This window comes from Leucoraja erinacea, chromosome 49 (genome assembly GCF_028641065.1).
Source record: "Leucoraja erinacea ecotype New England chromosome 49, Leri_hhj_1, whole genome shotgun sequence".
Classification (NCBI taxonomy): Eukaryota; Metazoa; Chordata; class Chondrichthyes; order Rajiformes; family Rajidae; genus Leucoraja; species Leucoraja erinaceus.
In genome coordinates this window covers 1,104,225-1,131,673 of record NC_073425.1, presented here as the reverse complement: position 1 = coordinate 1,131,673, position 27,449 = coordinate 1,104,225, and the positions used below count along the sequence as shown (strand labels likewise).

Below are 27,449 nucleotides of genomic sequence, written 5' to 3'. Positions count from 1 at the left end.
GATGCTCCGCAGTTTGAGCAGCTCCTCCCCTCCAAGACCAACCTCCCGTGAATCCAACTCCCCCCTACCCCCCACCAGCCTCCCCATTTTGGCATCCACATTTGGCACAGACAAAGTGAGCTGAAAGGCCTGTCCGGAGAAGGTGTACCATTCTATGTTCTACGTTGTATCGTAATCTTGTTTTCACACAGTCCATGCTGATAGGTTTAGGTTTAATACTGTCACCTGTAGCAAGGTGCAGTGAAATTCTTCATTGTGCTTGCTATCCAATCAGATATAATAATACTATCCGCAGGTTCAATCGAGTCAAACTCAGGTTGAATAGGTGGAGCAAAGGGGAAGATACAGAGTGCAGAATGTAGTTCTCAGCATTGTAGCGCACCAGTTTCAGAGACAATAGACAATAGACACTAGACAATAGACAATAGGTGCAGGAGTAGGCCATTCAACCCTTCGAGCCAGCACTGCCATTCAATGTGATCATCCCCAATCAATACCCCGTTCCTGCCTTCTCCCCTGATCCCCTGACTCCGCTATCTTTAAGAGCCCTATCAAGCTCTCTCTTGAAAGTATCCAGAGAACTGGCCTCCACCGCCCTCTGAGGCAGAGAATTCCACAGACTCACAATTCTCTGTGAGAAAAAGTGTTTCCTCGTCTCCGTTCTAAATGGCTTACCCCTTATTCTTTAACTGTGGCCCCTGGTTCTGGACTCCCCCCAACACCAGGAACATGTTTCCTGCCTCTATTGTGTCCAAACCTGTAACAATCTTATATATTTCAATACGATATCCTCTCATCCTTCTAAACTCCAGAGTGTACAAGCCCAGACGCTCCATTTACTCAGCATATGACAGTCCCGCCATCCCGGGAATTAACCTTGTAAACCTACGCAGCACTCCCTCAATGGCAAGAATGTCCTTCCTCAAATTAGGGGACCAAAACTGCACACAATAACCATATAACCATATAACAATTACAGCACGGAAACAGGCCATCTCGACCCTTCTAGTCCGTGCCGAACATGTATTCTCCCCTAGTGCCATACACCTGCGTTCAGACCATAACCCTCCATTCCTTTCCCGTCCATATAACTATCCAATTTATTTTTAAATGATAAAAACAAACCTGCCTCCACCACCTTCACTGGAAGCTCATTCCACACAGCCACCACTCTGAGTAAAGAAGTTCCCCCTCATGTTACCCCTAAACTTCTGTCCCGTAATTCTCAAGTCATGTCCTCTTGTTTGAATCTTCCCTATTCTCAGTGGGAAAAGCTTGTCCACATCAACTCTGTCTATCCCTCTCATCATTTTAAAGACCTCTATCAAGCCCCCCCCCCTTAACCTTCTGCGCTCCAAAGAATAAAGCCCTAACTTGTTCAACCTTTCTCAGTAACTTAGTTGCTGAAACCCAGGCAACATTCTAGTAAATCTCCTCTGTACTCTCTCTATTTTGTTGACGTCCTTCCTATAATTAGGCGACCAAAATTGTACTCCAGAATTGGCCTCACCAATGCCTTGTACAATTTTAACATTTCATCCTAACTTCCATACTCAATGCTCTGATTTATAAAGGCCAGCACACCAAAAGCTTTCTTTACCACCCTATCTACATGAGATTCCACTTTCAGGGAACTGTGCACAATTATTCCCAGATCCCTCTCCAGGTGTGGTCTCACCAGGGCCCTGTACAACTGCAAAAGGACCTCTTTGCACCTGTACTCAACTCCTCTTGTTATAAAGACCAACATGCCATTCGCTTTCTTCACTACCTGCTGTACCTGCATGCTTACTTTCACTGACTGATGAACAAGGACCCCCAGATCCCGTTGTACTTCCCTTTTTCCCAACTTGACGCCATTTAGATAGTAATATGCCTTCCTGTTTTTGCTAGCAAAGTGGATAACCTCACATTTATCCACATTAAACTGCTTCTGCCATGCATCTGCCCACTCCCCCAACCTGTCCAAGTCACCCTGCATTCTCATAGCATCCTCCTGACAGTTCACACTGCCACCCAGCTTTGTGTCATCTGCAAGTGTGTCATCAGACAAAGTCCATTGTCCGCAATGGGGTAGAGGTGAATCGGACAGTACCCTAGCTTATGGAAGGGCCGTTCAGAAGCCTGATAACAGAGGGGAAGAAGCTGTTCCTGAGTCTGGTGGTGAGCGCTTTCAAGCTCCTGGACCTTCTGCCGGACGGGAGCGGGGAGAAGAAGGGCTTGAATTCACTGGATTTTAGAAGGATGAGAGCGGACCTTAAAGAAGCATATAACATTTTTAAAGGATTAGACAGGCTGGATGTAGGAAAAATGTTCCCGATGTCGGGGGAGTCCAGAACCAGGGGTCACAGTTAAAAAAAGAAGAGATAGGCCATTTAGGACTGAGATGAGGAAAAACATTTTCACCCAGAGAGCTGCGAATCTGTTGAATTCTCTGCCACAGAAGGCAGAGGTGGCCAATTCTCTGGATGTAATCTAGAGAGTTAGATAGAGCTCTTGGGGCTATTGGAATCAAGGGAAATGGGGAGAAAGCAGGAATGGGGTACCGATTCTGGATGATCAGCCGTGATCACATTGAATGGCGGTGCAGGCTCGAAGGGCCAAATAGCCTACTCCTGCACCTATTGCCTATTGTCTATTGGAATGAAGGGATATGGAGAGAAATCAGGAACGGGGTGCTGATTCTGGATGATCAGCCATGATCATCAGGGGCCACAGTTTAAGAATAAGGAGTAAGCCATTTAGTACGGAGACGAGGAAACACTTTCTAAAAATACAGAGAGTTGTGAGTCTGTGGAATTCTCTGCCTCAAAGGGCGGTGGAGGCCGGTTCTCTGGATACTTTCAAGAGAGAGCTAGATAGGGCTCTTAACGATAGCGGAGTCCGGGGATATGGGGAGAAGGCAGGAACGGGGTACTGATTGGGGATGATCAGCCATTATCACATTGAATGGCGGTGCTGGCTCGAAGGGCCGAATGGCCGACTCCTGCTCCTATTGTCTTTTGTCTATCATATTGAATGGCGGTGCTGGCTCGATGGGCTGAATGGCCTACTCCTGCACCTATTTTCTATGTTTCTACGTTTCTAAGAAGGAATGACTGTGGGCTGGGGGGGGATACGTTTTCCAGCTTGCGGGAAGTGAGTTACCTTTGTCCAAGACGGGCCCGAAGATTGCCAAATTATCCTCGATGGTGGTGCAGTTCCACCTTCTCCCGCGGAACTGATGCTGGCATTCCTGAATGCCAATCTTCACCCCCTGGGCCACGCTGGGCATGATCTCCATGTAGTTGCGGCAGAAGCGCAGTTGCTTGGGCACCAGTCCGGGGATGCTTCCGCACAGGATGGGGTGAGTTGCCAGCGTGGAGTATTGATGTCTGACGGCCAGCGACCTGCCCGGGGAAAGCAGAGAAAAATCCTCTCGTTGACAGTAGCCGCAGGAAGGTCTATATATAAATATAATCAATCCAAACTCAAGTACAATATGCCGATCACGGTGGCGCAGTGGTAGTGTTGCTGCCTTACAGCGAACGCAGCGCCGGAGACCCGGGTTCGATCCCGACTATGGGTGCTGTCTGCACGGAGTTTGTATCTTCTCCCCGTGACCTGTGTGGGTTTCCTCCGAGATCTTCGGTTGGGGGTTGGGGGAGTCCAGAACCAGGGGCCACACAGTTTGAGAATAAGGGGTAAGCCATTTAGAACGGAGACGAGGAAACACTTTTTCTCACAGAGAGTGGTGAGTCTATGGCATTCTCTGGAGGCCAGTTCCCTGGATGCTTTCAAGAGAAAGCTAGATAGGGCTCGTGAAGATAGCGGAGTCAGGGGATATGGGGAGAAGGCAGGAACGGGGTACTGATCGGGGATGATCAGTCATGATCACATTGAATGGCGGTGCTGGCTCGAAGGGCCAAATGGCCTACTCCTGCACCTATTGTCTATTGTTTATTGTTTCCTCCCACACTCCAAAGACATGTGTAGGTTAATTGACTTGGGAAATCTAAAAATAGTCCTAGAGGGTGTCGGAAAGTGTTAATGTGCGGGGATCGCTGGTCGGCATTAAGCCGGTGGGCCGAAGGACCTGTTTCCATGCTGTATCTCTAAAACTAAACTAAACTAAACTAAAGGTGGAGCAAAGGGGAAGATACAGAGTGCAGAATATAGTTCTCAGCATTGTAGCGCACCAGTTCCACAGACAAAGTCCAATGTCCGCAATGGGGTAGAGGTGAATCGGACAGCACCCTAGCTTATGGAAGGGCCGTTCAGAAGCCTGATAACAGAGGGGAAGAAGCTGTTCCTGAGTCTGGTGGTGCGCGCTTTCAAGCTCCTATACCTTCTGCTGAGCGGGAGCAGGGAGATGAAGGAATGGCCGGGGTGGGACAAGTCCTTGATTATGTCAGTCGGGCCAATGCTGAGTGAAATCTCGGGATAAGGTCATGTTATTGGTGACAGGAGTAGAATTAGGCCACTCAGCCCATCAAGTCTACTCCGCCATTCAATCATGGCAGATCTATCTCTCCCTCCCAACCCCATTCTCCTGCCTTCTTCCCATAACCTCTGACACCCGTACTAATAAATAATCTATCTATCTCTGCCTTAAATATATCCACGGACTTGGCCTCCACAGCTGTCTGTGGCCTAGAATTCCACAGATTCAACATGGAAGGGGGGATGAACTTTCTCACAATTTCTTAGAACATAGAACATTTACTTTGAGCTTAGTGTCACGTGTACCGAGGTGCAGTGCAAAGCTTTTGTTGCGTGCTAACCAGTCAGCAGAGAGACAATACATGCTACCTCAGAGAAGAAACTGTCCCTGAATCTGGAGGTCATAAGGTCCGAAGAAATAGGTGTGCAATTTCACACTTCTATACCTTTTGCCCGATGGGAGAGGGGAGAAGAGGGAGTGGCCGGGGCGCGACTGGTCATTGATGATGCTGCTGGCCTAGCCGAGGCAGCGTGAGGTGTAGATGGTGTCAATGGAGTTAGCTTTAGAAGATAGACAGGATATGCTGAAGTAACTCAGAGGGTCAGGCAGTGTCTGTGGAGAGAAGGAATAGGTGATGTTTCGGGTCAGATCCCTTCTTCAGAAACCTTCCTCAATCTGAAGAAGGGTTCTGACCCAAAACGTCACCTATTCATTCTCTCCAGAGAAGCTGCCTGACCTGCTGAGTTACTCCAGCATTTTGTGTCCATCTTCGTTATAAACCAGCATCTGCAGTTCCTTCCTGAACATGTAGTTCAGTTTAGTATAGTTAATGTCACATGTACCGAGGTACGGTGAAAAGCTTTTTTTCTGCATGCTATCTAAACAGCGGAAAGACTATACATGTTGACTAGGGTTGCCAACTGTCCTGTATTAGCCGGGACATCCCGTATATTGGGCTAAATTGGTTTGTCCCGTACGGGACCGCCCTTGTCCAGTATTTGACCGCTACTGCTCGGGTCGAGGGGACTGTCGGGTCGGAGCGCCACGTCCGGCCCCGCCTCACCCGTCCCGACGTAGTGCAGCCCGTGGAGTGCAGCAGCAGCAGCAGCAGCAGCGCCTCGCCCGTGGCCCCATCGGTCGGTAGCCCGGCCAGCTGTCCGACCTTCGGACCTTCGCTTACCGCCGACACCACCTCCACCCCTCCTCCTTCTCACGGCCGATCATCGGTTCATGAGTTGGATAGGGTGCGCGCAAAGTCACGGTCGTAACCCTGGTAAACAGGCAAGCATCCGGCTCGGGCAAAGCCCTCTTCCACCTAGTTGGCGCCGTGAATCGCGGATGGCCGGCTTGGCCAGGCCTAGGAGCAACCCAACCAGGACATCTTCAGCCCTGCCCACTCTCTTGAACCCGTCACCAGTCCCCTTGCCCTCCGGACCTTGGCTACAAGTGACGCTCGAGATTAGTATAGCTTGGCGTCATGTTCAGTGCGAACATTGTGGGCTGGAGTTCCTGTTCCTGCGCTGAACTCTTCTACGTTCTATGTTCACCCCCCTCTATGCCTCATCATTTAATTCCGTGGGAAATAACCTGCCCCACACATCTCCTTCAAACTCCTGAAGCCGCGGTCTCTGGTAAGTAAGCGCCGATTTCGGGCACTCCAAGTGTGTTTGAACATCCCGACGTCGGAGTTTCAAATCATCCCGACGAGAGGGCCTGTACATCGGGCCATCCGTAGCAGCGACTACGGAGGATTCATGGTCCGGACCACGGGTGAACAAGGAGGAGGACTGACTGAACTTTGTGCCTTCCACCACGGTGAAGAATGCTGTGGTGGATGTTTGTGTTAAATTCTATTGTGTATTGTGTGTTCTTTTTAAGTGTATCGCTGCTGGTGAATTCATTTCACTGCACCTTCGTTGGTGCATGTGACGAATAAATTTGACTTTGACTTTTCCCCTCACAACTTGAAGCAGTGCCCTCTTATGTTTGACATTTCCATCCTGGGATAAAGGTTCTGACTACATATCCGATCTATGCCTCTCTTTTTGCCTCATCTCCGTCCTAAATGGCCTCCCCCTTATTTTTTAATTTTGTGACACCTAGGGTAGTTCAGAACCAGGAGCCACAGTTTAGGAATAAGGGCTAGGCCATTCAAGACTGAGATGAGGAAAAACTTTTTCACCCAGTGAGTTGTGAATCTGTGGAATTCTCTGCCACAGAAGGCAGTGGAGGCCAATTCACTGGACGTTTTCTAAAGGGAGTTATTAAGGGGCTGTCCCACTTGGGCGACCTAATTGGCGAGTTTAGAAGAGTTTGAAAAAATGACGTTGAAGACCTCCTTCAACCTCCTTCGACTATGTTGAAGACCAGCTTCGACTAACTACGACTAGCTTCGGGAAAATGGGACACCGAATAGTGGAGAGTGAAGACGACCTCCTTCAACCTCCCTTTGACTATGATGAAGACTATCTACAACTACCTTCGACTACCCTCGATTATCTACGACTAACATGCCGACCTACTACGACTAAACCTACGAGTTAAAAAAGTATCGATTTTTTCCATGGCGACCTTTTTCACTCGCAAGCATTTTCTAACATTGAAAAAAACGCCGCGGCCTAACTGAGGCCTCGAGTACGTGGAGCCCACTCTCGAGCATGAAGGAGAGTTACGAAGACCTCCTACGACCTCATGTCAACCATGCTGCGAGTATGAGTCGAGGGCAAACTCGCCAGAACTCGCAGATTGTCGCCCAAGTGGAACAGGCTCTTTAGATGTAGCTCTTAGGGCTAACGGAATCAAGGAATATGGGGGGAAAAGCATCAGGACCGGGGTACTGATTTTAGATGATCAGCCATGAATGGTGGTGCTGGCTCGAAGGGCCGAAGGGCTTACTCCTGCACCTATTTGTCTATGTTTCTTTGTTCCGCATAATTTGATGTACTTCTGTCAGTTCTCTGCGCAATGTCTGATGTTCCAGAAAAAAACAAATCAAGTTTCAAGAACATTTCAAAATCCAGCGGTGACAAAAAAAATGTTGCGACACTTAAAAAAACACTGCGCGTTAATACGTCGTCACGCTGCCTCACGCCGCGAATTTTTTGGTGACCTGATACGTCAGTTAATGATGTCGGCAGTTGCCAAAAAAATCGGCAAGTGGGACAGGTCCTTTAGGTGGAAAAGAACTGCAGATGCTGGTTTAAATCGAAGGTAGACACAAAATGCTGGGGCTAACTCAGCGGGACAATTTGTGTCTACCTTTGGTTTAAACCTGCATCTGCAGTTCTTTTCCACCCAAAGGGCCTGTCCCACATAATCAATACTCCCTAATCCAAGCAGCATTCTGTAAACATCTGCCAATACTTCTCCTAGGTAATGTATGTTGTACGATGAACGTTAAACAGCACCGGGCCTGTACTCGCTGGAGTTTAGAAGAATGAGGGGGGGGACCTCATTGAAACTTACCGAATAGTGAAAGGCCTGGATAGAGTGGATGTGGAGAAGATGTTTCCACTAGTGGGAGAGTCTAGGACTAGAAGGCTATAGCCCCAGAATAAAAGGACTTACCTTTAGAAAGGAGATGAGGAGGAATTTCTTTTGTCAGAGGGTGGTGAATCTGAGGACTTCATTGCCACAGACGCCTGCAGAGGCCGTCTTGGGGTATTTTAATATTGAATATTCCTAGGGTCTTGATTAGTACGGGTGTCAGGGGTTATGGGCTGAATGGCCTCATTCTGCTGCTGTCGTACGAGCTAATGAATTTCAGGCATTTTTATTTTTCTCTGCAATGCCAGAGGTTGATGGGGAGACCTGGCCAATACCATTTGGACTGGTGCATTAGACTGGCTAAAGCAAAGGTTGATAAGGTTCTTGATTAGTACGGGTGTCAGGGGTTATGGGGAGAATGCATGAGAATGGGGTTGAAGGGGAAAGATAGATCAGCCACGATTGAATGGGCCGAATGGCCAAATTCTGCTCCTATGACTGATGACCTTATGCCTTGTAGAGGTCCGAGGAACTGTGGTAGTGGTGAGGTTTGTGTAAGAAGGAACTGCAGATGCTGGTTTAAATCGAAGGTAGACCCAAAATGCTGGAGTAACTCAGCGGGACAGGCAGCGTCTCTGGAGAGAAGGGATGGGCGATGTTTCGGGTTGAGACCCTTCTTCAGGCTGATGACAGGGGAGGGGGCGGGACAAAGATAAAATGTAGTCGGTGACAGTAAGACTAGTGGGAGAACTGGGGAATGGTAGGGGATAGAGAGAGGGGGAAAGCAAGGGCTATCTGAAGTTAGAGAATTCAATGTTCATACCGCTGGGGTGTAAACTACCTAAGCGAAATGAGACAATAGACAATAGACAATAGACAATAGGTGCAGGAGTAGGCCATTCGGCCCTTCGATCCAGCACCGCCATTCAACGTGATCATGGCTGATCATCCCCAATCAATACCCCGTTCCTGCCTTCTCCCCATATCCCCTGACTCTGATATTTTTAAGAGCCCTACCTAACTCTCTCTTGAAAGCATCCAGAGAACCTGCCTCCACCACCCTCTGAGGCAGAAAATTCCACACTCATCACTCTCTGTGAGAAAAAGTGTTTCCTCGTCTCCATTCTAAATGGCTTACCCCTTATTCTTAAACTGTGTGGCCCCTGGTTATGGACTCCCCCAACATCAGGAACATGTTTCCTGCCTCTAGGGTAGCCAAAAATGCTGGAGAAACTCAGAGGGTGCAGCAGCATCTATGGAGCGAAGGAAATAGGCAACGTTTCGGGCCCTCTAGCATGACCAAGCCCTTAACAATCTTATATAAGGTGCAATATGCGCTGGGCTTCACTCTGACAGTGGAGGAGGCCCAGGACAGAAAGGTCAGATTGGGAATGCGAGGTGAGGTTAATGGAAGGGCAGACATCCCAACCTGATATTCGTATTTATCTCTGTGCAGGGTGCATGCAACAAGATCTCTTGGCTTTTTCGTTGTGCTGCTGGTCTGGGATAATGCACTGTGGCCTGCCCATGACTGTATTTCTGTTCCACCGATTTTAGTTCATGCAATTCTGCCGATTTCTTACCCTCAGAAACTGGTACGTCAACATTCTTCATGTCATTTTGCAAAGGTCAGTCGCCGCAGTTTAGATTTTGCTTTATATAACCATATAACCATATAACAATTACAGCACGGAAACTAGGCCATCTCAGCCCTACAAGTCCGTGCCGAACAATTATTTTCCGTTAGTCCCACCTGCCTGCACTCATATACCATAACCCTCCATTCCCTTCTCATCCATATGCCTATCCAATTTATTTTAAATGATACCAACGAACCTGCCTCCACCACTTCCACTGGAAGCTCATTCCACACAGCTACCACTCTCTGAGTAAAGAAGTTCCCCCTCATGTTACCCCTAAACTTCTGTCCCTTAATTCTGAAGTCATGTCCTCTTGTTTGAATCTTCCCTATTCTCAAAGGGAAAAGCTTGTCCACATCAACTCTGTCTATCCCTCTCATCATTTTAAAGACCTCTATCAAGTCCCCCCCTTAACCTTCTGCGCTCCAGAGAACTAAAGACCTAACTTATTCAACCTATCTCTGTAACTTAGTTGTTGAAACCCAGGCAACATTCTAGTAAATCTCCTCTGTACTCTCTCTATTTTGTTGACATCCTTCCTATAATTGGGCGACCAAAATTGTACACCATACTCCAGATTTGGTCTCACCAATGCCTTGCACAATTTTAACATTACATCCCAGCTTCTATACTCAATGCTCTGATTTATAAAGGCGAGCATACTAAAAGCTTTCTTTACCACCCTGTCTATATGAGATTCCACCTTCAAGGAACTATGCACGGTTATTCCCAGATCCCTCTGTTCAACTGCATTCTTCAATTCCCTACCATTTACCATGTATGTCCTATTTTGATTTGTCCTGCCAAGGTGTAGCACCTCACATTTATCAGCATTAAACTCCATCTGCCATCTTTCAGCCCATTCTTCCAAATGGCCTAAATCACTCTGTAGACTTTGGAAATCATCTTCATTATCCACAACACAATCCACAATCTTGGTATCATCTGCATACTTACTAATCCAATTTACCACACCCCATCCAGATCATTGATGTACATGACAAACAACAAAGGACCCAACACAGATCCCTGAGGCACCCCACTAGTCACCTGCCTCCAACCCGACAAACAGCCATCCACCATTACCCTCTGGCGTCTCCCATTCAGCCACTGTTGAATCCATCTTGCTATTCCTGCATTTATACCCAACAGTTTAACCTTCTTAACCAACCTTCCATGAGGAACCTTGTCAAAGGCCTTACTAAAGTCCATATAGACAACATCCACTGCTTTACCCTCGTCAATTTCCCTAGTAACCTCTAAAAAAATTTCAAGAAGATTAGTCAAACATGACCTTCCAGGCACAAATCCATGTTGATTGTTCCTAATCAGACCCTGTTTATCCAGATACTTATATATATTATCTCTAAGTATCTTTTCCATTAATTTGCCCACCACTGAAGTCAAACTAACAGGCCTATAATTGCTAGGTTTACTCTTAGAACCCTTTTTAAACAATGGAACAACATGCGCAGTATGCCAATCCTCGGGGACTATTCCCGTTTCTAATGATATTTGAAATATTTCTGTCATAGCCCTGGCTATTTCTACACTAACTTCCCTCAATGTCCTAGGGAATATCCTGTCAGGACCTGGAGACTTATCCACTTTTATATTTTTCAAAAGTGTCAATACTTCTTTTACTTTGAAACTCATAGTATCCATAGCTACTCTACAAGTTTCCCTTACCTCACATAATTCAATATCCTTCTCCTTGGTGAATACTGAAGAGAAGAAATTGTTCAATATCTCCCCATCTCTTTTGGCTCTGCAGATAGCTGTCCAGTCTGTCTCTCCAATGGACCAATTTTATCCCTCGTTATCCTTTTGCTATTAATATAGCTGTAGAAACTCTTTGGATTTACTTTCACCTTACTTGCCAAAGCAACCTCATATCTTCTTTTAGCTTTTCTAATTTCTTTCTTAAGATTCTTTTTACAATCCTTATACTCCTCAAGCACCTCATCTACTTCATGCTGCCTATAATTATTGTAGATCTCCCTCTTTTTCCGAACAAGATGTCCAATTTCTCTTGAAAACCAGGGCTCTTTCCAATTTTTACTGTTTCCTTTCAACCGATCAGGAACATAAAGATTCTGTACTCTTAAAATTTCCCCTTTAAATGTCCTCCATTTCTCTTCTACATCCTTCCCATAAAACAAAATGTCCCAGTTCAGTCCTTTTAAATCCTTTCGCATGTCATCAAAGTTAGCCTTACTCCAATCAAAAATCTCAACCCTAGGTCCAGTTCTGACCCTCTCCATAGATTTTAGACTTTAGAGATACAGCGCGGAATCAGGCCCTTCGGCCCAGCGTGTCCGCGCGGATCAGCGCTCACCCCGTGCATATAGGTGCAGCACGGCGGTGCAGCGGTAGAGTTGCTGCCTCACAGCGCCAGAGTCCCTGGTTCGATCCCGACTACGGGTGCTGTCTGCACGGAGTTTTGTACGTTCTCCCCGTGATCTGCGTGGGTTTTCCCTGAGATCTTCGGTTTCCTCCCACACACCAAAGATGCACAGGTTTGTAGGTTAATTGGCTTAGTGTAATTGTAAATTGTCCCCAGTGGGTGTAGGGTAGCGTTAGTGTGCGGGGATCGCTGGTCGATGCTATTGAGGGAGTGCAGCGTAGGTTCACGAGGTAAATTCCCGGATGGCGGGATTGCCATATGCTGAGAGAATGGAGCGGCTGGGCTTGTACACTCTGCTATTTAAAAGGATGAGAGGATATCTTATTGAAATATATGATTACTAGACTAAGTGGGACCCGTTGGGTCCCAGCTTCACATGGGAGGGCTGGTCCCCCAACGCAATATTCCACCTCTCCACCAATTAAAATATTGGTGGCCAGTGGGGGGAGGAGACTTTCAGGGGCACTAGTATGGGTGTTGAGGGCTGAAGGGACTGGTTTCCAGAGGGCTAGTATGGACATTGTGGGCCGAATAGATTCTTGGGCTGGCGGCTCAGTCACTCAAGCCTGTTGTGCTGGCAGCTCACTCACTCCCGGCTGGTGGGCTGGCAGTTGACTCACGGCTACTACTTGAAATTCCATTTCAAGCAGGGTGCAAGGCCACCAAATTCAAGTGCAATTTTCTGCCACTTCACGCAGGGTGCAAGGCCACCAAATTCAGTGCAGTTTCATACCATTTCATGCAGTGTGCAAGGCCTCTAAAGACAGCGAGTTGTGACCTCTCCCTCCTCCATCTTGCAGAGACTGAGCCACGCCCACACTTCTGGGTTTTATAGTCCCTCCCCCCTCCCACCAGAAGGGGCATGGCCTTCATGGCGTGATTGACAGGAGAGAGAATCTCAACATTTTTTAACACTAATAACTCTTTTATTTTTAATCGATGGGAAAAATCCTCAGCACCTGAGGAGCGGAGGGGGATTCTGAGTAAGATGGCCAAATATCACAGTCGTATGTGGTAGTGCTTTTTTCTAAAATCAATATAAAGCGCAAACAGGAAGTTAGACTTTTAATTATATAGAAGGCAAGGCAACTTTAATTAGGCAAGGCAACTTTAATTAGGCAAGGCAACTTGAATTAGGCAAGGCAACTTTAATTAGGCAAGGCAACTTTATTTAGGCAACGCAACTTTAGTTAGCCAACACAGCTTTAGCATTCCGAAACCAAAGGCAACACAGCTTTAGCATTTCCAAACCAAAGGCAACACAGCTTTAGCATTTCCAAACTATATTTTCAAACCACATTAAGGGCACTGACAGGTCAGTAAAACCACTCACAGTTTAGTAGACATGTGTTCAGTGTTATTCACAGCTCAGACTGAGAGACGTGACCTACTCGCTCCCCCATCTTGCAGAGACTGTCTGAGGCACTCAACACTGCCGGGTTTTATTGTCCCCCCGAAGGGGCATGGCCTTCAGGAGAGCGAATCTCAACATTTTTAAAACACTAATAACTCTTTTATTTTTCATCGATGGGAATAAATCCTCTTGTCCTGCGAAACAGAGGGGGACTCTGAGTAAGATGGCCAAAAATCACAGCCATGAGCGGCAGCTTTTTAACTAAAATCAATATACAGAACAACAGGAAGTGGTCAAGTTCAGACTTTTAGTAATATAGATTAAGGGTTTAGACAGGCTAGAGGCAGGAAACATGTTCCCGATATTGGGGCTCCAGAACCAGGGGTCATAGTTTAAGAATAAGGGATAAGCCATTTAGAAAAGAGATGAAGTAAAACATTTTTGTGAAGGTTGTGAATCTGTGGAATTCTCTGCCTCAGAAGGCAGTGGAGGCCAATTCTCTGGATGCTTTCAAGAGAGAGTTAGATTTAGGGCTAAAGGAATCAAGAGATACAGGGAGAAAGCAGGAACGGGGTACTGATTTTGGAAGTTCAGCCATGATCATATTGACTGGCGGTGTTGGCTCGAAGGGACAAATGGCCGACTCCTGCACCTATTGTCTATGTTTCTAAGTCCCGTCTTGAAACATCACTTGTCCAGTTCCTCTACAGATGCTGCCTGGCCTGTCAGTCCAGCGCTTTGAGTTTCGAGCTGAAACATTTCCATTCTTCCATGACAGCGGAAGAGCAAGGGGAAGGACTTGAACTATATTTCGCTCTCCACCACTGTGGGGAGTGTGTCGGAGTCACTGTGGTGGATGTTCAATGTTAAAAGGTGTTTTGATTGTTTTGTCTCCAAGATGGCTGCCGGAAGAGAGAGTGAACACTGGTGCGTTAAGCTGCCAGTGCTTCTCTCTTTGAATTGTGTGTCGTTGATGTCCCTATTTTTTTTTTTGTTTTTTGTTTTATTCTGCTTATATGTTTTGTAATCTGCTTATTACATTTTGGAAGGCGTCCTTGAGAGACTTTGAAAGGCACCAATAAGTATAATGTTATTAATAATATTAATAATAACAATACTTCCCAATATCGTGAAAATATTCATTCGACCTGCCAGATAGGGTGAACTTTTAACTGGGGCAGGGTTAATCCAGAACCAGAGGGCATAGGTTTAAGGTGAGGGGAATAAATGTAATAGGGACCTTTGCACACAGTTAGGTGGGTGTATGGAACGAGCTGCCATAGGGCGCTGTTGAGGCAGAACCTAAAACATCATTTTAAAAGATATTTGGACCCGTACATGGATAGAAAAGGTTTAGAGGGATCTGGGCCAAACACGAGACAATGGGATAATTTAAATCGGGCATCTTGGTCGGCAGGGCCAAGTTGGTACAAAGGTCCTGTATCCGTGCAAGCGCAGGCTTGGTGATCGTTCCACCGAACATCTCCGCTCGGTCTGCATTAACCAATCTGATCTCCCGGTGGCTCAGCACTTCAACTCCCCCTCCCATTCCGAATCCGACCTTTCTGTCCTGGGTCTCCTCCATGGCCAGAGTGAGCGCCACAGGAAATTGGAGAAGCTGCACCTCATATTCCGCTTGGGCAGTCTGCACCCCAGCGGCATAAACATTGAATTCTCCAATTTCCAGTAGCCCTTGTTGTCTCCTCCCCTTCTCAGCTCCCCCTCAGCCCTCGGGCTCCTCCTCTTCCTTTCTCCTTTCTTCTCCCCCCCCCCCCCCCAACCCTACATCAGTCTGAAGAAGGGCTTCGGCCCGAAACGTTGCCTATTTCCTTCGCTCCATAGATGCTGCCTCACCCGCTGAGTTTCTCCAGCACTTTTGTCTACCTCCGTGCTGCATAAGTCTATTAGATAATTATTTCATTAACTAAAAATTAGTTCTGGAAATCCTGACTACAAACTGCAATAGATGTTGAAATATTCGTCTCTTTCCAAATTATGTTTAGGTTTGTTATCGCCATGTGTATCGAGGTACAGTGAAATGTTTTGTTGTGTTTGCTATCCAATCCGTTTAGATAACACAATACATAAATACAATTGATCCAAACTCCAGTACAATAGGTAGAGCAAAGGGGAAGATACAGAGTGCAGAATATAGTTCTCAGCATTGTAGCGCATCAGTTCCACAGACAAAGTCCAATGTCCGCAATGGGGTAGAGGTGAATCGGACAGTACCCCGGCTTATGGAAGGGCCGTTCAGAAGCCTGATAACAGATGGGAAGAAGCTGTTCCTGAGTCTGGTGGTGCGCGCTTTCAAGCCTCTGAACCTTCTGCCGGACGGGAGCAGGGAGAAGAAGGAATGACCGGGATGGGACAAGTCTCCGATTATGTCGACTGCTTTCCCAAGGCAGCATGAAGTGTAGATGGAGTCAGTGGTGGGGAGTCTGGTCTGTGTGATGGACTGGGCTGCATCTTTACCTATACACTAAAAGTGCATGGAAAAAAGGCACAAGGTGCTGGAGTAACTCAGCAGGTCAGGCAGCATCACTGACGAACATGGACCAGTGACGTTTCAGGTTAAGGCCAGCACTTAGTGTCCGGGAAGGAACTGCAGATGCTGGTTCAAACCGAAGATAGACACCAAAGTGCTGGAGTAACTCAGCGGGTCAGGCAGCATCTCTGGAGAAAAGGAGTAGGTATCATTTCGGGTCGAGACCCTGCTTCAGACTGAGAGTCTGGGGAAAGGATAACGAGAGGTATAGACGGCAATGTAGAGATATATTGAAGAAATTAATGAAAGATATGCAAAAAAGTAATGATGATAAAAGAAATTGTTAGCTACGGGCTAACAAGTGAAAACGAGTTACAGACAACCACTTGGGTGGAGGAGGGATGGAGAGAGAGGGGTTGTAAGGGTTACTTGAAGCTGGAGAAATCAAATTCATACCGCTGGGTTGTAAGCTGCCCAATCGAAACATAGACAGAGAAACATAGAAAATAGGTGCAGGAGTAGGCCATTTGGCCCTTTGAGCCAGCACTGCCATTCAATATGATCTTGGCAGATCATCCAGAATCACTACCCCATTCCTGCCTTGTCCCCATATCCCTTGATTCCGTTAGCCCCTAGAGTGCCTGTCCCACTGTATGAGGTCATTCAAGAGTTCTCCCGAGTTCTCCCTTGATTCGAGCTCGTGTAATGTACGTAGCGTGTACGTAGGGGCTCGCACGAGTGAAAAGTAACAATTTTTTTCATCACAAGTATTTTTTTACTCGTGGGCATTTTTCACAGTTAAAAAAACGTCACGTGTTTACCAGATTTCCCGAGTACCTACCGTTACTCGTACGAGCCGCGACGTGATATCCACGAGCTCCTACGTACCCGCTACGTACATTACACAAGCTCGAATCAGGGGAGAACTCGGGAGAACTCTTGAATTACCTCGTACAGTGGGACAGGCCTCTTTACTCTCTCTTGAACACATCCAGTGAAATCGGCCTCCACTGCCTTCTGTGGCGGAGAATTCCACAGATTCACAAGTGACTGCTGCCCTTTTGTGTGTTGGCCAGCATCTGCAGTTACTACAGAAGTGCCTGCAAGTCCTGGAGGGAAGTGCAGGAGGAGATGGGTTGAGGACGGGAGCACTCTGGCTGAGATGGACACGATGGGCTGAATAGCCTCCCCTCATTGCCATCAACATGTATAGTGGGGGCGCTGTCCTGAACGGCTGCCTGTCCTGCAGCTGTCCGTTTTTTTTCACTTCTTTTTTATTATTTTTAGTACGTTAAAGTGTTTAGTCGGGGGAGTCTAATCTTTTTTTGTGTGGGGGATGGTGGGGGGGAAGGGGGAAACTGCTTTTTCAAGTGTGTACCTGGTCGGAGAGGCTGCCTTCCTCCGAGCAGCACCTTCGACCTGTCCTCGCGGCCTACCAGCGGGTCCTGGAGCGACATTTCCTGAGGGGACCTGGCCAGAACATCGGCTTTGGCGGCGGCACGGCGCTGGAGCGCTATCGTGGAGCGGGCGATGCCTTGCCTGGGTCGCCGCGCTGGAACTCCAGTATGCTGGGACCGCCGATAATAACATCGTGGAGTCGCGGTTCTGTGGAGCGGCCAGCTGCGGCGCTGAACTTTACATCCCGGAGCCTGGGATCTCTCACCGAGATCGCCAGTGTGTGGGGCTCCGTCCGGCACGGTCTGTTGGCTTGGAAGCCGCGCTCTCCGGTAGGAGGGCGGCCGTTCCTGGCACCCCAAGCTGCTGGGGGTTCTCCCGACGCCGGAGCACCATCACCCGGCGAGAACGGCCGGGAATATCGGGCCCCGTAACGGCGACTGTGGAGGCCTCAATAGGCCCGACTCTGGGTGGACAAGAGGATGGGGACTGGACTTTGTGCCTTCCCCCACAGTGGGGACCATTGTGGGAACCACTGTGGGGGGATGTTTTTATGTTTTAATGTTAAACTTCTTGAATGCTATGTTGCATTTTTATTAGTGTGCTGCAAGGACATCTGAATTTCCCCTGAATAAGGGGATTAATAAAGTAATATCTATCTATCTATCTATCTATCTATCTATCTATCTATCTATCTATCTATCTATCTATCTATCTATCTATCTATCTATCTATCTATCTATCTATCTATCTATCTATCTATCCCGATTCTGGGAGACCCCCAGCTAGGAAGGCTCATCAAGTAGAATATCTCTCATTCTACACGGGACTCTCCTATAGTCTCTCAAAATCACACAGCACTTGACACATTGCCTTACACACCCATGCTCTTTGATGCTTAAGTAGGATTCTTTAGCATTACTATACTTATCTCTATTCTTTAGCTGAGACGCTGACAGCTGTATCATCTTTGCCTGGCCACCTGAACTGAATGCTGTCTATTGTTTCTCGACGAGTATCTCATTCTCTCTTCCAATCCTTTGTTCAGATCTAATTCAATATATTTTGGGTCGATTCCAAGACGTTAAGAACTCGAACAAAAAAAAAAAAACGATCTGCCATGACAAGCCATTTAACTCTTTAACTGGACACACTAGAGGCAGGAAACATGTTCCCGATGTTGGGGGAGTCCAGAACCAGGGGCCACACAGTTTAAGAATAAGGGGTCAGCCATTTAGAACGGAGACGAGGAAACACTTTTTCACACAGAGAGTGGTGAGTGAAATGTGGAATTCTCTGCCTCAGAGGGCGGTGGAGGCCGGTTCTCTGGGTACTTTCAAGAGAGAGCTAGATCGGGCTCTTAAAGATAGCGGAGTCAGGGTATATGGGGAGAAGGCAGGAACGGGGTACTGATTGGGGATGATCAGCCATGATCACATTGAAGGGCCGAATGGCCTACTCCTGCACCTATTGTGTATTGTCTATTGTCTATTGTCTTTCCCTTCTCGGCTTCCACCTTCGGCGCGGGGTCACGGCAAAAGTCACACACGGCCTTGTTGGGACTCAGCGGGCCAGGCCGGGCAGCGTCTGTGGAGGAGAAGGACAGGCAATGTTCGGGGTCGGGGGACGGGCAGATTGGACTAGGAAGGAGAAAGCTGGATAGGAGGGGTGGTCGTAAGGTCAGAAGTGATAGGAGCAGAATTAGGCCATTCGGCCCATCAAGTCTACTCCACCATTCAATCATGGCTGATCTACCTCTCCCTCCTAACCCCATTCTCCTGCCTTCTCCCCATAACACAGAAACATTGAAACATAGTGCAGGAGTAGGCCATTTGGCCCTTCGAGCCAGAACCACCATTCAATATGATCGTGGCTGATGATTTAAAATTCCTGCTTTCTCCTCATATCCCTTGATTCCTTTAGCCCTAAGAGCTAAATCTAACTCTCTCTTGAAAACATCCAGTGAATTGGCCTCCACTGCCTTCTGTGGCAAAGAATTCCACAGATTCAAAACTCTCTGGGTGAAAAACCACCTGACACCAGTACAGATCAAGAATCTATCTATCTCTGCCTTAAAAATATCCACTGACTGCGCCTCCACAACCTTCTGCGGCAAAGAATTCCACAGATTCACCACCCTCTGACTGAAGAAATTCCTCCTCATCTTCTTCCTAAAGGAACGTACTTTAATTCTGAGGCTGTGACATTTGGTCCCAGGCTCTCACCCGAGTGGAAACATCCTCTCCACATCCAGGTGGGCACAAAATGCTGGAGCAACTCAGCGGGTCAGTCAGCATCTCTGGAGAGAAGGGATAGGTGATGTTTCGGGTCGGGACCCTTCTTCAGACTGAAAGTAGGGGGTGGGGTGGGGGGAGGGCTGGAGGGTTGGGGGGGGGGTCATGTGAATAGCTGGAGGCAAGAAGAGTAAAGGGCCTGTCCCACATGCCGATTTTTTCTCCGATTGCCGGCATCATTGACTGACCAAAATTTTCACCGAAATTTGCGGCGTGGCGCAGCGTGACGAAGTATTGACGTGCGCTGTTTTTTCAAGTGTTGTAACATTTTTTTTGTCGCCGCTGGATTCTGAAATGTTCTAAATCTTTTGGCAACACTGATATGACGCTGGCAGTCGCCGAAAAAATCGCCAAATGGGACTGGCCCTTAAATGAACATCAAGGCCTTTTCTTTGCGCTTTCCCAAACAGGAAGGAAAGTCCGAATTCTGTCACTGGTCTCTTTTGTGTAGTTGGTGAAGTCATTAGCAGCAAGCAATGATTAATATCCAAACAGTCGGAATTAGAAAACGGTCTGAAAAATGGTCCCGACCCGAAACGTCACCGATCAATGTTCTCTAGAGATGCTGCCTGACCCACTGAGTTACTCCAGCACTTTGTGTCTATCTTAAGGGCCTTTCCCACAATGCGAGTTTAGCAAAGAGCTCCCCCGAGTTTAAAAAAAAAAATCAAACTCGTGGCACTTCATCACAAGTATGTTTTTACTCTCGGGAATTTTTCACAATGTTGAAAAAACCTCACGAGTTTCACGAGCTTACCGCCTTTCCCGAGTACCTGCCGTTAGCGTTACGAGCCGCTACGAGATGTCCACGAGCTCCGACGTACCCGTTACGTACATTCTACGTAATTACCACGAGTTTGATTTTTTTTTTACTCGGGGGAGCTCTTGGGTAAATTCGCATCGTGGGACAGGGGCTTTAGGAGGAATTTGCTGCAAGGAGTGGTTGGATGCACTTTGAAGCTAAGACATAAAATGCAGGAGTAACTGGGCGGGTCAGATAGCAGCTCTGGATAGAAGGAATGGGTGACGTTTCGGGTCGAGACCCTTCTTCAGACTGACTCCAACATTCCGTGCCTATCTTCGCTGTAAACCAGCATCTGCAGTTCATTCTTACAAACATTGATCGGTTTCCCAGAAACACAAGAGGGTGAAGGGGAGAGCTGCTAGAAGCATTTTAAATTATGAGTGAAGTGGAGAGGGTAAATGTAGAACAGGGCAGCGCAGGACCAAGAACTCCAGCCCACAATGTCCACACAGAACATGATGCCAAGACAAACTAATCTCCTCTGCCTGCACGTGAGGCATATCCCCCCATTCCCTGCATATCCATGTGCCCATCTCTTGAACATGTTCCCGATGTTGGGGGGAGTCCAGAACCAGGGGACATAGTTTAAGAATAAAGGGGAGGTCATTTAAGACTGAGGTGAGAAAATACTTTTTCACCCAGAGAGTTGTGAATTTATGGAATTCCCTGTCACAGAGGGTAGTGGAGGCCAAGTCACTGGATGGATTTAAGAGAGAGTTAGATAGAGCTCTAGGGGCTAGTGGAGTCAAGGGATATGGGGAGAAGGCAGGAAAGGGTTATTGATTGGGGACGATCAGCCATGACCACAATGAATGGCGGTGCTGGCTCGAAGGGCCGAATGGCCTCCTCCTGCACCTATTGTCTATGTTTCTATGGTATCATGTTCGGCATTAAACATATTAAACATAAACTCACCTTAAACGTTTGTCCTCTGGGTCTCGATTTCCCTATTGTGGGTAAAAGACTCTGTCCCTTCACCCTATCCATTCCCCTCATGATTTTATACACCTCTATATTGTTGGGTATTAATGGTGGAGTAGCAAGATGGATTCAACAGTGGCTGAATGGGAGATGCCAGAGAGTAATGGTGGATGGCTGTTTGTCAGGTTGGAGGCCAGTGACTAGTGGGGTGCCACAGGGATCTGTGTTGGGTCCACTGTTGTTTGTCATGTACATCAATAATCTGGATGATGGTGTGGTAAATTGGATTAGTAAGTATGCAGATGATACTAAGATAGGTGGGGTTGTGGGTAATGAAGTAGATTTTCAAAGTCTACAGAGAGATTTATGCCAGTTGGAAGAGTGGGCTGAAATGGCAGATGGAGTTTAATGCTGATAAGTGTGAGGTGCTACATCTTGGCAGGACAAATCAAAATAGGACTACATGATAAATGGTAGGGAATTGAAGAATGCAGGTGAACAGAGGGATCTGGGAATAACTATGCACAGTTCCCTGAAAGTGGAATCTCATGTAGATAGGGTGGTAAAGAAAGCTTTTGGTGTGCTGGCCTTTATAAATCAGAGCATTGAGTATAGAAGCTGGGATGTAATGTTAAAATTGTACAAGGCATTGGTGAGGCCAATTCTGGAGTATGGTGTACAATTTTGATTGCCCAATTATAGGAAGGATGTCAACAAAAATAGAGAGAGTACAGAGGAGATTTACTAGAATGTTGCCTGGGTTTCAGCAACTAAGTTACAGAGAAAGGTTGAACAAGTTAGGGCTTTATTCTTTGGAGCGCAGAAGGTTAAGGGGGGACTTGATAGAGGTCTTTAAAACGATGAGAGGGATAGACAGAGTTGACATGGATAAGTTTTTCCCACTGAGAGTAGGGAAGATTCAAACAAGGGGACATGACTTGAGAATTAAGGGACAGAAGTTTAGGGGTAACATGAGGGGGAACTTCTTTACTCAGAGAGTGGTAGCTGTGTGGAATGAGCTTCCAGTGAAGATTAGTGGAGGCAGGTTCGATTTTATCATTTAAAAATAAATTGGATAGTTATATGGACGGGAAAGGAATGGAGGGTTATGGTCTGAGCGCAGGTGTATGGGACTAGGGGAGAATACGTGTTCGGCACGGACTAGAAGGGTCGAGATGGCCTGTTTCCGTGCTGTAATTGTTATATGGTTATATGGTTATAAGATCACCCCTCATCCTCCAATGGTGCAAGGAGTGAAGTCCGAGCGTGCCCCACCTCTCCCCTTAGCTCCCAATACATGACGTTTAGTTCAGTTCATTTTAGTTTAGTTTATTTAGTTTGGTTTGGAGATACAGCACGGAATCCGGCCCTTCAGCCCACCGAGTCCTTACCGACCAGCGATCCCCGCACAATAACACTCGGGACATTTTTTTTTACAATTTACACTTATACCAAGTGAATTAAGCTACAAACAATAGACAATAGACAATAGAAGGTAGACAAAAATGCTGGAGAAACTCAGCAGGTAAGGCAGCATCTATGGAGCGAAGGAAATAGGCAACGTTTCGGGTGGAAACCCTTCTTCAGACTGATGCAGGGTGGTGGGGGGGGGCGGGAAGAAATTGACTTGTACAATTTCCGGTAGCCCTTGCCGTCTCCTCACCTTCCCAGCTCTCCCTCAGCCCTTTGGCTCCTCTTCTTCCTTTCTTCTTCCCCCCCCCCCCACCCTGCATTAGTCTGAAGAAGAGTTTCCGCCCGAAACGTTGCCTATTTCCTTCGCTCAATAGATGCTGCTGCACCCGCTGAGTTTCTCCAGCAATTTTGCCTACCTTCGATTTTCCAGCATCTGCAGTTCCTTCTTGACGACAATAGACAATAGGTGCAGGAGTAGGCCATTCGGCCCTTCGAGCCAGCACCGCCATTCAATGTGATCATGGCTGATCATCGCCAATCAGTACCCCGTTCCTGCCTTCTCCCTCCACGATTTGGAGTGCGGGTGGAAACGGAAGATCTCGCAGAAAACCCACGCAGGTCACGGGGGGAACGTACAAACTCCGTCCAGACAAAGCACCCGTAGTCGGGATCGAACCCGCATCTCCGGCGCTGCATTCGCTGCAAGGCAGCAACTCTACCGCTGCGCCACCGTGACTGCCCCTTTTCTTTCAAATCTTTCAAAGAAATGCGGGTGAAATCAAATGCAACTCCAATCCTTATTCCAAACAATGACTCATCTCTTTTGCACGAATGTTAAGAAATGTATCTTTATGTACATATGATTGAAAGCACGCTCTAAATGCCAGCTAACCAAACCCGCAGCATTTTTTCGGTAAATAATCACCAGAAACTCTGTTATCTTTGTTTTAAATTCCAATTAGCTGTTATTCAATATCATCGCCTGTCAGTTGAAAACTGGCAACAAGGTCGGTGACAGAGTGTCACAGCAAGCGACAACAGGTGAAGAAGCAACAACCAGAATGTCGCCTGCATTAGGGGCCTATTACCCAGAGGGAGATGTTGGACAAACTTGGATAGTTGCACAAAATGCTGCAGTAACTGAGCGGGACAGGCAGCATCTCTGGAGAAAAGGAATGGGGGACGTTTCGGGTCGAGACCCTTCTTCAGTCGAGACAAAAGGGCGGCGTCATATCAGGGTCGCCAAAAGATTTTGAACATTTCAAAATACAGCGGCGACAAAAAAATGTTGCGACACTTGAAAAAACACCGCGCGTCGATACGTCATCACGTCGTATCACGCCGCAAATTTTTCAGTGACCAGATACGTCAGTCAATTATTCCGGCAGTCGCCGAAAAAATCACCAAATGGGACAGGCCCTTCAGGGGAAAGGGAAACGAGAGACATCGATGGTGATGTAGAAAGATATAGAACAAATGAATGAAAGATATGCAGAAAATTAACGATGATAAACATTGTTTGTGTGTGCCACGGAATCGAGGGATATGGGGAGAAGGCAGGAACGGGGTACTGATTGGGGATGATCAGCCATGATCACATTGAATGGCGGCGCTGGCTCGAAGGACCGAATGGCCTACTCCTGCACCTATTGTCTATGTTTCTATGCTAGGTGAAAATGAGTTTCAGGCAACGAGACTCAACAAGATGACTTTGAATCTGCAATGACCTGGATGGGGGAGGGATGGAGAGAGAGGGGAAGCAAGGGTTACTTGAAGTTAGAGAAGTCAATGTTCTTGGCGTGATATTTGACTCAGCATTGAACTTTGACAAACAAGTCAATGCCGTGGTAAAAACTAGCTTCTTCCAGCTTCGGACGATAGCTAAAATAAAACAATTCCTCCACTTTGATGACCTCGAAAAGATCATCCACACATTCATCTCCTCCCGCCTAGATTACTGCAACTCTCTTTACACTGGCATCAGCCAATCTTCCCTGTCCCGCCTGCAACTGGTCCAAAACGCCGCAGCGAGACTCCTGACGGGCACCCGAAAAAGGGACCACATCACCCCGATCCTGGCCTCTCTCCACTGGCTCCCTGTGCGGTTCCGTATAAACTTCAAGACCCTCCTCTATGTCTACAAAGCCCTCAATGGGCTTGCCCCCACCTATATTAAAAGTCTTCTCACCCACCACTCCACCTCCAGGTCCCTCAGATCGGCCGACTTGGAGCTGCTGAATATCCCGCGGTCTAGGCATAAGCTCAGGGGGACCGACCGCGCCTTTGCGGTTGCAGCTCCTAGACTGTGGAACAGCATCCCCCTTCCCATCAGAACTGCCCCCTCCATCGACTCCTTTAAGTCGAGACTTAAAGCTCATCTTTGCTCTCAAGCCTTTCTTGACGTCCTCTGAGGGAGGGCTATATATGTGTATTTATGTATGTAATTAATCTATGGACCAGTGTTGTATATTGTTAGCACCTCCACCAATGTAAAGCACGTTGGCCAACGAGAGTTGTTTTTTAAATGTGCTATAGAAATAAAAGTGACTTGACTTCTTACCGCTGGGGTGTAAGCTGCCCAAGTGGAATATGAGGTGCTGTTCCTCCAATTGCGGTTGGCCTCACTCTGACAATGGAGGAGGCCCAGGACAGAAAGGTCAGTGTGGGAATGGGAAGTAGAACGAAAGTGTGTGGAGACCGGGAGATCAGGTAGGTCCAGGCAGACTTGGATTGTTTAGTCTGGAACGTTAGAGATTGAGGGGAGAACTATATAAAATTGTGAGCTTTATTCCCCGGGGTGAAAATATTGAAGACTAGAGGACATAGCTTTTAGGTGAGAGGGGTAGAATTTAAAAGAGGCAATAGACCTCTTCTTGCATATGGCGTGCACAGCCAGGACAACCTATTCTATTTGACCTTATTTGATTGTGCACGCCAGGTTGATTGCATTCGTCGTAACAGGGAAGGTTGCAATCTCCAACCCCAGACATTATACATTAAACAATAGGTGCCGGAGTAGGCCATTTGGCCCTTCGAGCCATTCAATGTGATCATGGCTGATCATCCACAATCAGTACCCCATTCCTGCCTTCTCCCCATATCCCCTGACTCCGCTATCTTTAAGAGCCCTATCTAGCTCTCTCTTGAAAGCATCCAGAGAACCTGCCTCCACTGCCCTTTGAGGCAGAGAATTCCACAGACTCACCACTCTCTGTGAGAAAAAGTGTTTCTTCATCTCCGTTCTAAATGGCTTACCCCTTATTCTTAAACAGTGTGCCCTAGTTCTGGACTCACCCAACATTGATAACATGTTTCCTGCCTCTAGCCTGTCCAAACCCTTAACAATCTTATATGTTTCATTAAGATATCCTCTCATCCTTCTAAACTCCAGAGTATACAAGCCCAGCCGCTCCATTCTCTCAGCACATGACAGTCCCGCCATCCCGGGAATTAACCTTGTGAACCTACGCTGCACTCCCTCAATAGCAAGAATGTCCTTCCTCAAATTAGGGGACCAAAACTGCACACAATACTCCAGGTGTGGTCCCATTAGGGCCCTGTACAACTGCAGAAGGACCTCTTTGTTCCAATACTCAACTCCATTCACAAGTTCGGTGCTAGATTTTTTATTTACACCTAGAAGATGGTGGGTGCCTGGAACGCGCTGCCAAGGGTGGTGGCGATGGAGGCAGATGTGATTGTGGCGTTTAAGACGCTTTTAGACAGGCTCATGGATATGCAGGGGATGGAGGGATATGAATCACGTGCGGGGAGAGGAGTTAAGTTTACGTTCAGAGCAAACATTGTGGGGACAAGAACCTGTTGCTGTGCTACGCTGATCTACCTATATTCATAAACGATCTGCTGGAGGGACTCAGTGGGTCAACCAGCATCTGTGGTGTGAAACAATTTTTTTGTTTAGTTTAGTTCAGAGATGCAGCACGGAAACAGCGTAGATTAATTCCCGGGATGGCGGGACTGTCATATGCTGAGAGAACGGAGCGTCTGGGCTTGTACACCCTGGAATTTAGAAGGATGAGAGGAGATCTTATTGAAATATTAAGGGATTGGACACGCTAGAGGCAGGAAACATGTTCTCGATGTTGGGGGAGTCCAGAACCAGGGGCCACAGTTTAAGAATAAGGGGTAGGCCATTTAGAATGGAGATGAGGATAAACTTTTTCACCCAGAGAGTTGTGAGTCTGTGGAATTCTCTGCCTCAGAAGGCAGTGGCCGATTCTCTGGAGAGAGTCAAGAGAGGGCTCTTAAAGATAGCGGTCAGGGGATATGGAGAGAAGGCAGGAACGGGGTACTGATTGTGGATGATCAGCCATGAACACAGTGAATGGCGGTGCTGGCTCGATGGGCCGAATGGGCTACTACTGCACCTATTGTCCATTGTCTATTGTTTGCCTTTTCTCGACTAATTCACAAAGTGTCCAATCTTTCTTTGCTAGCGATCAATCTAATTTCTGGGCTCAGCACAGCAGTGTTGTCCTGGTAGGACTGAATATTTTCACCTCCTATTCTGTTATATCCAGATTATGGGTTGTGGGGTCCAGAAAGAGACCCTGGAGTGTAAACATCAGAGATACAGTGCGGAAACAGTCCCTTCGGCCCACCCAGTCTGTGCCGACCAGCGACCCCCCTCGGACACCAGCACTATCCTACATGTTAGGAATTGTTTTCAATGTTATCGAAAGCAATTAACCTACACGCCCGCACATTTCTGGAGTGTGGTGGGGGGGGTACAACATTCAAAATGAAAATTTGCAAATGGGACCAGCTTGGATGCTCATCTTGGTCGGCATGGCTGGGATGGG

General features: G+C 47.3%; 1 protein-coding gene across 1 annotated transcript in view; it reads right to left on the bottom strand.

The window, feature by feature from the left end:
• Positions 1-27,449, bottom strand: part of wnt3a (wingless-type MMTV integration site family, member 3A) — an 85,475-nt gene that overhangs the window by 9,342 nt on the left and 48,684 nt on the right. Inside the window, exon 2 of the mRNA XM_055664882.1 lies at positions 3,148-3,389. Coding sequence (XP_055520857.1) covers positions 3,148-3,389 — 242 coding nt within the window. The remainder of the gene's footprint in view (positions 1-3,147; positions 3,390-27,449) is intronic.